Source organism: Scyliorhinus canicula, chromosome 4 (genome assembly GCF_902713615.1).
Source record: "Scyliorhinus canicula chromosome 4, sScyCan1.1, whole genome shotgun sequence".
In the NCBI taxonomy this organism is placed as follows: Eukaryota; Metazoa; Chordata; class Chondrichthyes; order Carcharhiniformes; family Scyliorhinidae; genus Scyliorhinus; species Scyliorhinus canicula.
The window spans coordinates 51,994,864-52,007,038 of NC_052149.1; the positions used below are offsets into that span (position 1 = coordinate 51,994,864).

General features: G+C 46.2%; 1 protein-coding gene across 1 annotated transcript in view; it reads left to right on the forward strand.

The window, feature by feature from the left end:
• Positions 1 to 4,877, forward strand: part of orc1 (origin recognition complex, subunit 1) — a 28,750-nt gene extending 23,873 nt beyond the window's left edge. The window contains exons 15-16 of the mRNA XM_038794245.1: positions 2,474 to 2,561; positions 4,510 to 4,877. Coding sequence (XP_038650173.1) covers positions 2,474 to 2,561; positions 4,510 to 4,713 — 292 coding nt within the window. The 3' untranslated portion in view covers positions 4,714 to 4,877. The remainder of the gene's footprint in view (positions 1 to 2,473; positions 2,562 to 4,509) is intronic.
• The last annotated feature ends 7,298 nt before the right edge of the window (positions 4,878 to 12,175 follow it).

The window sequence follows — 12,175 nt, forward strand, 5'->3', positions numbered from 1 at the left end:
CGCCTTTCTTTCATCAGTCTCCAGGAGTTGGTACACGATGGAGCACCTCTTTTGTCCTGTGCACCAAATTCCCAACTCCATACTCTTTATGACTCACTCAGGCGCAGTCTCATGTTTCCCCGTGGGCCCCTTACTGTCCCCTTGTCGGCTGAAAAACTAATTTGTAGCCTTGTTCCAAATATGGGGATAAGAGCGGAGATACAGAAGTAAGATGAGAGTGACTGCCCTTGATATTAAAGCATCATTTGACAGTGTGGCATGAAGTATCCTCGTAAATAGAAGCCATTAGGAATTGGGCAAATCTTTCCAGTGACTGGAGTCATACCTGTACAATGGAAGATGGTTGTGGTTGTTGGAAGCCCCAGGGCATTGCTGCAGGAATTCCTCATGTAGTGTCCTAGACCTATCCATCTTCTGCTTCATCAGTGACCTTCCATCCATCATAAGGTGGGAGTGTTTGCTGAATATTGCACAGTATGATTTGTAACTTCTCTGACAATTAAGCAGTTGTACCCAAGTAGAAAATGACCTGGATGATATTCTAGCTGGGTGTTTGTGGCAAGTAACATTCATGCTATGGATGGGCAGCCTGTGACTGGAAATACCCCAGCACAAGAATGGGTTTGCGGAAGCAAGATGGCAAACCAACAGCAACACTAAACTAAGTGGGGGTGAAGGAAGCAGAAACAGGGCAGACGAGCATTGTGAAAATTGCTGAGAAGGCACTGATGGCGAAATTGATAGTTGGGCAAGAGACTATTTCAAAAACATGCTAGACAGCCAATAGAATATTGTAAAAGGAATTTTTTGGAGAGAAGGTTTAATGGGTGGAGCAAAGCATCACAGTAAAATGCTGCCTTCCAAAGGGCTAAAAGGGACAGTATAATGGTGAATAAACATGTCATACAGTTTAAATATGAATACCCTGAAACATCCTGATTCATCAACTGTGACAGGAAGAAAATGTGACTCAACAGGAAATCTTAAAACTTGCAAAATATTACACATTTCAATGGATGTAATTGAATCAGCCAACAAGAAATATTGTCCATCTGTGCTCATCAGCTGCTGATGCCCTCAATCATGCTTTTGTTATTTTCAGACTTAGCACTTTCAGTGCTCTCTTGGCTGGTCTTTTACTTTTCACCTGTAAGGTTAAAATGTTGCTGCCCGTATCTAGCTCATAATAATAATAATCACTTATTGTCACAAGTAGGCTTCAATGAAGTTACTGTGAAAAGCCCCTAGTCGCCACATTCTGGGGCCTGTTCGGGGAGGCCGGTACGGGAATTTAACCCGCGCTGCTGGCATCGTTCTGCATTGCAAGCCAGCTATTTAGCCCACTGTGCTAAATCATGCCAAGTCTTGTTCACTCGTTATCCCTACATTCAATGACCGGCATTAGTGCCAGGTTCTGAAATGCTTCCGGTAAACTTCTCAACTTTGTATTCCAAGCCTATCTTGGTCTGGCTGGCCCCTCCACATATCTGTAACCCCCTCAAACCCTTTAAAAGCTCTGGATTCCTCCGATTCTGGCCACTTGTGTATTTCCAATTTCCCTTCCTCCACAATTGGTGGCTGTGCTTTCAGCTGCCCCAGCACCAGGTTCTGGACTCCCCTCCCTAAATATCTTGATATCTCTTGCCTCTCACCTGTTTCAAGATGCTTCTTAAAACCTACCTCTGCTGACCAAGCTTTTGGTCACATGTTTTAATCTAGATGAAAGAAAAGTACAGCACAGGAACGGGTCCTTCGGCCCTCCAAGCTTGTGCCGATCATGATGCCCTAACTAAAACAACCGTCTGCCCTTACTCTGTGCATATCCCTCTATTTCCTCCCTATTCGTGTACCCATCCAGATGCCTCTTAAATGTTATTAATGTGCCTATTTCCACCACATCCTCTGGCAACGCCTTCCAGGCACCCACCACTCTCCGTGAAAAACGTACCCCACACATCTTCCTTAAACTTCCCCCTCTCACCTTGAACCTGTAATTGACATTTCCACCCTTGGAAAAAGCCTCTGACTATGTACCCTGTCTATGCCTCCACTTGTGTGACATGATGTCAAATTTTCTCTGGTAATGCTCTGGTGAAGTACCTTGGGTCTTCACAATTGTGCTTTAGACCCATTCTGGAAATGGATGTTTTGCACAAAATTATCTAGCACCCTTGGCCAAAGATTGATTTGATGTTTCAAGCCTGGTGCCAGCGCAGGCTGATAAGTTAGTTACAAAATTGAGCACAACAGATTATGCATATTGGTTCTTTATTTGTGAACCTTTTAATATAATTTTCTGATCCTGTCTCTCCTCTTTCTCCCTCCCCCTCGCTTTAATTTAGCAGAGCAATATTCTGTGACTTGCTCTTTGACATTCCTATCCAGTTAACAATCAGTTATTATATGAAAAATCCAAATCCAGAGAATGAGATTGCAATTCCTGTTACTAAATATTGTTCTTTCTGTGCTGTAGGAATGCCTCTGCCCAGGAACAGATTTTTATGAGAGCAGTGCTTGCTGAATTCCAACGGCTTGGTCTAGAAGAAGCAACATTTCAGCAGGTAAATACTAACACTTTCTGTAAAATGCTCCCCAGTACTTGCCCAGAGCACCTTTTACATGCATGTACAGAAACCTATAAACAGGTATCCTATTTATAGACCATTTTAATCAATAGCAGCCATGAGAAAATGCTTGTTTTCTATTTTGAAAAACTTGTTAACCTTTTTTACTAACACAATTGAGTGAATTATTTTTCCAGTAATACAATATATGGTCAGTATAATTTACCAATATTGATAAAAAATATATGGTCAGTATAATTTACCATTGTTGATTAAAAATTGAGTTCCCAATCTTGCAGCAGTGACATTTCAGCTGTTCATCCAGTGTGCGTAACATGAGTGCACACACAAAAAAATTACATTGTAGGAAATTGTGTGATGAAATGTGCATTGTTGTAATTGTTCCATGCAACATTAATATTGGAATAAAATACATTTTAAATTGCTTTTTGGGAATTGTTCCTAATTTTAGTACAAAATGTGTTATTTTAAGCACTTTCTGTAAACAGAGTGGGTGATAACATTCCATTGAGTTATAGTCTGGCAATTAGTACAAGGACCAAACCAGAAAATGCTAGGTAATCTCAGCAGGCCTGGCAGCATCTGTGAAGAAGTCATATGGACTGAATGTTATTTCTGTCCCTCTCTCCATAGATGCTGCTAGACCTGCTGCATTTATCCAGCATTTTGCTGTTATTTCAGATTTCCAGAATTGCCATATTTTTGCTTTAATTTTTGATTTAATTTAGCCCAGGGAAGTTATTGTGGCTTTAGGAAGGAATTGGTGGCAAAGGAAAATATGGCTAAGTTAAAATCTCCCAACTAATGCCACACAGGTGGGAATGCAAAATCAATATGTTTTATGCTATAAAATACAAGCAAAAATTTCTAAACGGCTTTCCATGTTTTGCATAAAATCAAGTAGAGATAGCATGTTAGCCAAACTGGAATTCTATTATGGGCATATTTCTTCATTCAAACGTCATAATTATGTTCCCTACAAAGTCAGGAATGTATACCATCTACAAAATGCACAGCAGGAACTCACCAAGGTATTTTTAGGCAGCGCCTTCCAAACCCACAACCACTACCATCGAGAAGGACAAGAGCAGCAAATATCTGGGGGCAACACCACCTGGAGGTTCCCCTTCAAGTCACTCACCACCCTGACGTGGAAAAAAAAATCATCATTCCTTTACTATCGCTAGGTCAAAATCCTGGAATTCCCTCCCTAGCAGCACTGAGTGTACCTATACCTCAGGAACTGTAGTAGTTCAAGAAGGGAGCTCACCACCACCTTCTGAAGGGCAACTAGGGATGAGTAATACCTAGCTAGTGGTGCCTGATGTACAGATGGTATGCACGGCTACCACTGTTTGTTGGTGATGGAGGGATTGAATGTTTGTGGAAGGGGTAGCAATCAAGCAGGCTGAATTGTCCTGGATGGTGTTGAACGTCTTTGAGTGTTGTTGCAGCTGTACTCATCCAGGCAAGTGGAAAGTATTCCATTACACATCTGACCTGTGCCTTTTAGATGGTGGACAGACTTTGGGAAGTCAGGGGGTGAGTTACTTGCTGCAGAATTCCTAGCCTTTGACCTTCTCTTGTAGTCACAGTATTTGTACGGCTAGTTCACTTTCTGGTCAATGGTAACCCCCAGGATGTTGACGTTGGGGAATTCAGCGATGATAATGCCATTGAATGTCAAGGGGGTGATGGTTAGATCCTCTCTTATTGGAGAGGGGCATTGCCTGGCATCTGTGTTGCATGAATGTTACTTGCCACTTGTCAGTCCAAGCCTCGGTCTTCCTGAAAATGTGCTATAATGCAAAACTTTAATATTAGTATATGTATATTGTTTTTCATATAGCAGCATTTTAACACAGAATATTTTGTTTAAAATTCTGGATTCTAAATTATTATTCTCCCACTACCACTTTTGCAGATCTACCAGCAGCATATGGGACTATGCAGAATGGATGGTCTGCAACCTCCAACAATGTCCCAGACTATGTTAATATGTACAAGACTTGGGGCTTGTCGTCTACTGCTTGTTGAATCTAGTAAAAATGATCTGCACATGCGAGTAAGATTGAATGTTAGCCAAGATGATGTCATGTACGCCTTAAAAGAAAAATCTGTTAAATAGTTGTAATGTAATATGAAATGTACAGATTAAATGTACAGAAATGTATGTTGCTGTTTTAGTTCCATAATTCATGTTTTTAACAATTTTACATTTTCTACAAATACCTCCTGGGATAGGGTTATTTTAAGCACTTGTATAATAAAGAATTCTCATCTGCATTCCAAGTTTTGACATCTTAAATGAAGTATGATGTAAGTTCATGATTGCTATAATTGCAATTTTGCCTGTATACATTTTCATTTCACATTTTTAAAAAATCCACATATTACACATTGTTCCTCAACTAAGCAGACACACAACCTGTCCTTGAGTGAATTGCTGGGTGCTGCAAGAAACCTAATGGAGGTAATTTGACTTGCCTTCCTGTGAAAAATTGTGTGATCGCTCTTTTACTTATTAAACCAAGATTGAAGAAATAAAAATGCAAACTTAGGGAAAGTTCTGTATTGGAGTGCGCTTCCAGGTAAGCAGGAACAATCTGGCTCCGATTATAATCAGAAGGAGGCACATCTACATAAGGTGTAAAGTGGGGTTGGTTGGAGGAGGGGAGGAGGAGGAGGGGGGGGGGGGGGGGGGGGGGTGTGTGACATCATATCAAACATTCTGAGTAACTTCCTACTGCTCCCAAACCAGAGCAGAGGTCCCCAGTGCTTGACTACCTGTATAACAGAAATGTGAAACACAGGAGCTCTATACTCGAGACAGATTAGCATTGATGGTGACCAAATTTCATTGCAAGTGCAGATGATTTTGTTTTCAATTTTTCACTTGAGGACCTGAAGCTCTCCATCCATTGGAAGCAATGATGGGAGAAGAGAAAAGGTCTACTTTTAGCCAGGCCAAAATGCAAGACCTTGGAAGAAAATTTAAAAAGGCAGAAAAAAGTAAAGCTATACAATCTTGGTGTACTTCACTCTTCCATAACGAGAAATCAGACAAAGACTCTTGGAGTGAAAAAACTAGTCCTTTGTTATAAGCTATAGCAGAGCCTACTGCCGTTCCAAATTGGGATGCCAGAGAGCACTGATTCAAGAATGGTACAGACCGATATACTTTGAGATTGGGTTAGAAGAAATGAGCATATCTGAATAATTTGTTACTAGTTATATATGTCCAATCATGATTATTGATAAAGGTTACATCATGCATAGTATATGATAATAATTAATCAATCACATCAAAGATCTGCATGCTTAATTAGACAATCCAATCATTATAAAGACATGTATATTGTCTTGCAATTGGTGATATCAGTGGTTTAATGGCTTCTCTCGAAGTATGGATGCTATCCATTACCCCTCCCGGTTGTTATCGGCAGACACCCTGGAGTCAAAGCAAATGGAAGACTGTCCCACATTGTTATACAGACCTTGAGTTTTAACATCTGCAGAGTTTCTGCCTGGGAGAACTGACAGATTGTGTATTTGTGGTAACTTTTTACAATTGACAGCTTATTTCTCACATATTTTTACTTCTCCAGTAAATAATGGAACTAGAGTTTTTAAACTGGTTAAATAGTTTAATATCTAAAGATGATGCCCAAATTACCCTCTTCACATCTAAAGTGAAATCCACTATATCTGTTTAAGACTTTTTATTTGGGAGGCTCCAAGATGCTTTTGTTTAATTGAGGATGACGACTTGAATTCAGAAGATCCCAGTGAGGTGATTCTTTATACGAACATATGAATAGAAACTAATTTGGCATTTTTAGTTTGTCCATCTTTTAAATAGATAACTACATAATTTAATTGCAGTGAATACTTTTTGCCCCAGAATTATAGATAATTGTGTTGTGATATTTATGATACAAGCTGCACACTGTCACCTGCAATAGGAACTTGTTTTGTCACTACTCCACTAGTTTACATGAGGTTGAAAATCATTCACAGCCTGAAACATTTTTAAAATGTGGAAAATTTATTTAAAAACACGGCGTTGGTTGAGTGCTTAGATGATCAATATGCTGCAAACGGAGCCATAGAGACCAGAAAGGTTGCTAGCTCGACTGCTCTTTCAAAGAACCAGTGCACGCACAATGAACCCAAAGACGATTTTTTTCTGTGGCATTAAGTTTCTATGGCTCAAGTTCTTTTTGGTTGGGAAGCAATGAGGTTTAATCAACTGCAGAGTTGAAATGCAACAAGTGTGAAGTTGAAAAGCTAGGTTGAAAAAAAGCATTTTATTACATCTCTATTTCCTCCACACACACACACCCCCCCCCCCCCCCCCCCTGTACAGGTACTGTTTATCAGTTGTATTTATTGAAACAAGACCATCCATGAACAAAACACTCCCCTATTTTCCAGTCAAAAATTTGACTTGTATGTAAGCTACTTTCTTGGTCAAAATGATACCTTTGTCAGAAATTTTAATTTCACCGTGCACTGGATATTCCACAAACTACAAACAAATGAGAAATGGAAGACCAGCAGCATTGAACTGGTAGGACACTGCTAACAACAAGTGAGCGAGTTCTATTGCTGTCCAACATGACTTCTGTACAGATGTCTGATCTTTAAACTTACACATGGTGTTTTCCTGGTCTTGCATTGCTGGATAAGAAGAAAACAAGGTTAATCCAGCTTGCCTTCTAATTACATGGTACAATAATTGAGTCATTGCTCTGATTATTTAACAAGTGCAGACATGAGATCAGGAAAGTATCCAGTGGTGGACAGCTTTGGGAACCTTGGGCTCACTTTCATGTTTTCTATTCATGTATATATGTATCAGGTTGTATTTGCACAGCATTTTGGTCACCCTTGACTTCTGCATGTTGATCCAAATCATTTGTATAAATTTAACATGATCTATATGAAGACTTGGTTAATCAAGTATTTGATACTTGGAGCACCCAGAGGAAACCCACGCAGATACTGGAAGAACCTGCAGACTCTGCACAGACAGTGACCCAGCCGGGAACGATCCTGGGACCCTGGTGCTGTGAAGCCACAATGCTAATGATTGTGCTATCATGCTGTCCTCTATTAGTGTCACAAGTGGACAGTGAAGTAGTTGATTCTGAAACTAGAGTTCTGAATCTTAAAGGAAACTACAATGGTAAGGGGCGTGAGTTGGCTAAGATCGATTGTGGAACGTTACTTAAAGGGATGTCAGTGGATAGGTAATGGCAAATATTCAAGGAGCGCATGGGGGAACTGCAACAATTGATGGGGAAATCACACTTGACAAATATACTAGAATTATTTGAGAATGTACCTTACAGAGTTGTTGAGAGGGAGCCAGTGGGTGTGGTTTATTTTGACTTTCAGAAAACTTGACAAAGTCCTGTGTAAGAGATTAGTGGGTAAAATTAAAGAGCATGGGAATAGGGGTAGTGTATTAAGACGGATGGAAAACTGGTTGACAGACAGGAAACAAAGAGTAGGAATTAACGGGTCAGGTAATGATTAGTGGGGTTCTGCAGGGATTGGTGCTAGAACCCCAGCTATTCACAATACATATTAATGAATTAGATTAGGGATCAAAATGTAATCTCTCCAGATTTGCAGATGACAACAAAGTTGGGTGGGAGGGTGAGATGTGAGGAGGATGCAGAGATTCTTCTGTGTTATTTGGTCAAATTGAGAGTGGGCAAATGAATGGCAGATGCAGTATAATTTGAATAAATGTGTGGTTATCCACTTTGGTAGAAAAAATGAGAAGGCAGACTAATATCTGAATGGATGTAAATTAGGAGAGGGGAATGTGCAACAATACCTGGGTGTCCTCGAATAGTGTAGAAAGACTTTAGAGGGGTTTCACAGGATGGTGCAACATCGAGGGCCGAAGGGCCTGTACTGCACTGTAATGTTCTATGAAGGTGAACATGTAGGTACAGCAGGCAAATGCTAAACTGGCCTTCACATTGCAAGAGGATGCAAGTACAGGGGAAGGGATGTCTTGCTGCAGTTATACAGGCCTTGGTGAGGCCACACGCCCACACCTGGAATATTGTGTGCAGTTTTGGTCTCCTTATCTGAGGAAGGATGTTCTTGCTCTAGAGAGGGTGCAGCAAAAGTTTACCAGACTGATTCCTGGGATGGCAGGACAGACATACGAGGAGAAATTGATAAAGGCAAATTACTGTAGATGCTGAAATCTGAAACAAAAACAGAAATACTGGACAATTTCTACAGGTCTGAGCATCTGGGGAGAGAAAAGTGAGCTAAGGTTTTGAGTCTGGATGACTCTGACAAATACACAAAATATCAGCTCCCTTTTCTCTCCACAGATGTTGTCAGACCTGCTGAGATTGAGGAGAAATTGAGTCATTTAGGATTGCATTCTCTGGAGTTCAGAATAATGAGGTGGGATCTCATAGAAACCTATACAATTCTACCAGGACTACATAGAATAGATACAAGAAGAATGTTCCTGATGGTGGGGGTGGCCAGAACCAGGGTCGCAGCCTGAGGAGAGGCGGTGACAGGGGAGAGGAGGAGGTGGTAAGGTGACAGGGGGGAGGAGCTAGGTGGTGAGGTGACAGGAGGGAGGTGGTGAGGTGGCAGGAGAGAGGAGGGAGGGGTGGTGAGGTGACAGGAGGGAGGAGAGGAGGTGACTGGAGGGAGGAGAGGAGGTGACTGGAGAGAGGAGAGGAGGTGACAGGAGAGGAGGTGGTGAGGTGACAGGAGGGAGGGGAGGAGGTGGTGAGGTGACAGGAGGGCGGTGAGGAGGTGGTGAGGTGACAGGAGGGAGGGGAGGAGGTGGTGAGGTGACTGGAGGGAGGGGAGGAGGTGGTGAGGTGACAGGGAGGGGAGGAGGTGGTGAGGTGACAGGAGGGAGGGGAGGAGGTGGTGAGGTGACTGGAGGGAGGGGAGGAGGTGGTGACGTGACAGGAGGGAGGGGAGGAGGTGGTGAGGTGACTGAAGGGAGGGGAGGAGGTGGTGAGGTGACTGGAGGGAGGGGAGGAGGTGGTGAGGTGACGGGAGGGGAGGAGGTGGTGAGGTGACAGGAGGGAGGGGAGGAGAGGATGTGATGAGGTGACAGGAGGGAGGAGAGGAGGTGGTGAGGTGACTGGAGGGAGGGGAGGAGCTGGCAGGAGGGAGGAGAGGATGTGATGAGGTGACAGGAGGGAGGAGAGGAGGTGGTGAGGTGACTGGAGGGAGGAGAGGAGGTGGCAGGAGGGAGGAGAGGATGTGAGGAGGTGACAGGAGGGAGGAAAGGATGTGGTGTGGTGACTGGAGGGAGGGGGTGAGGTGACTGGAGGGAGGAGAGGATGTGGTGAGGTGACAGGAGGTGGTGAGGTGACGAGGGAGGGGAGGAGGTGGTGAGGTGACAGGAGGGAGGGGAGGAGGTGGTGAGGTGACAGGAGGGAGGGGAGGTGGTGGTGAGGTGACAGGAGGGAGGGGAGGAGGTGGTGAGGTGGCAGGAGGGAGGGGGAGGAGGTGGTGAGGTGACAGGAGGGAGGGGAGGAGGTGGTGAGGTGACAGGAGGGAGGGGAGGAGGTGGTGAGGTGACTGGAGGGAGGGGAGGTGGTGGCAGGAAGGAGGAGAGGATGTGATGAGGTGACAGGAGGGAGGAGAGGTGGTGGCAGGAGGGAGGAGAAGATGTGATGAGGTGACAGGAGGGAGGAGAGGATGTGATGAGGCGACAGGAGGGAGGGGAGGAGGTGGTGAGGTGACAGGAGGGAGGAGAGGAGGTGGTGAGGTGACTGGAGGGAGGGGATGTGGTGACAGGAGGGAGGGGAGGTGGTGGCAGGAGGGAGGAGAAGATGTGATGAGGTGACAGGAGGGAGGAGAGGAGGTGGTGAGGTGACTGGAGGGAGGGGAGGAGCTGGCAGGAGGGAGGAGAGGATGTGATGAGGTGACAGGAGGGAGGAGAGGAGGTGGTGAGGTGACTGGAGGGAGGAGAGGAGGTGGCAGGAGGGAGGAGAGGATGTGAGGAGGTGACAGGAGGGAGGAAAGGATGTGGTGTGGTGACTGGAGGGAGGGGGTGAGGTGACTGGAGGGAGGAGAGGATGTGGTGAGGTGACAGGAGGTGGTGAGGTGACGAGGGAGGGGAGGAGGTGGTGAGGTGACAGGAGGGAGGGGAGGAGGTGGTGAGGTGACAGGAGGGAGGGGAGGTGGTGGTGAGGTGACAGGAGGGAGGGGAGGAGGTGGTGAGGTGACAGGAGGGAGGGGAGGAGGTGGTGAGGTGACAGGAGGGAGGGGAGGAGGTGGTGAGGTGACAGGAGGGAGGGGAGGAGGTGGTGAGGTGACTGGAGGGAGGGGAGGTGGTGGCAGGAAGGAGGAGAGGATGTGATGAGGTGACAGGAGGGAGGAGAGGTGGTGGCAGGAGGGAGGAGAAGATGTGATGAGGTGACAGGAGGGAGGAGAGGATGTGATGAGGCGACAGGAGGGAGGGGAGGAGGTGGTGAGGTGACAGGAGGGAGGAGAGGAGGTGGTGAGGTAACTGGAGGGAGGGGATGTGGTGACAGGAGGGAGGGGAGGTGGTGGCAGGAGGGAGGAGAAGATGTGATGAGGTGACAGGAGGGAGGAGAGGATGTGATGAGGTGACTGGAGGGAGGAAAGGATGTGGTGAGGTGACAGGAGGGAGGGGAGGAGCTGGCAGGAGGGAGGAGAGGATGTGATGAGGTGACAGGAGGGAGGAGAGGAGGTGGTGAGGTGACTGGAGGGAGGAGAGGAGGTGGCAGGAGGGAGGAGAGGATGTGAGGAGGTGACAGGAGGGAGGAAAGGATGTGGTGTGGTGACTGGAGGGAGGGGGTGAGGTGACTGGAGGGAGGAGAGGATGTGGTGAGGTGACAGGAGGTGGTGAGGTGACGAGGGAGGGGAGGAGGTGGTGAGGTGACAGGAGGGAGGGGAGGAGGTGGTGAGGTGACAGGAGGGAGGGGAGGTGGTGGTGAGGTGACAGGAGGGAGGGGAGGAGGTGGTGAGGTGACAGGAGGGAGGGGAGGAGGTGGTGAGGTGACAGGAGGGAGGGGAGGAGGTGGTGAGGTGACAGGAGGGAGGGGAGGAGGTGGTGAGGTGACTGGAGGGAGGGGAGGTGGTGGCAGGAAGGAGGAGAGGATGTGATGAGGTGACAGGAGGGAGGAGAGGTGGTGGCAGGAGGAGGAGAAGATGTGATGAGGTGACAGGAGGGAGGAGAGGATGTGATGAGGCGACAGGAGGGAGGGGAGGAGGTGGTGAGGTGACAGGAGGGAGGAGAGGAGGTGGTGAGGTAACTGGAGGGAGGGGATGTGGTGACAGGAGGGAGGGGAGGTGGTGGCAGGAGGGAGGAGAAGATGTGATGAGGTGACAGGAGGGAGGAGAGGATGTGATGAGGTGACTGGAGGGAGGAAAGGATGTGGTGAGGTGACAGGAGGGAGGAGAGGAGGTGGTGAGGTGACTGGAGGGAGGGGAGGTGGTGGCAGGAGGGAGAATAGGATGTGATGAGGTGACAGGAGGGAGGAGAGGATGTGATGAGGTGACTGGAGGGAGGAAAGGATGTGGTGAGGTGACAGGAGGGAAGGGAGGAGGTG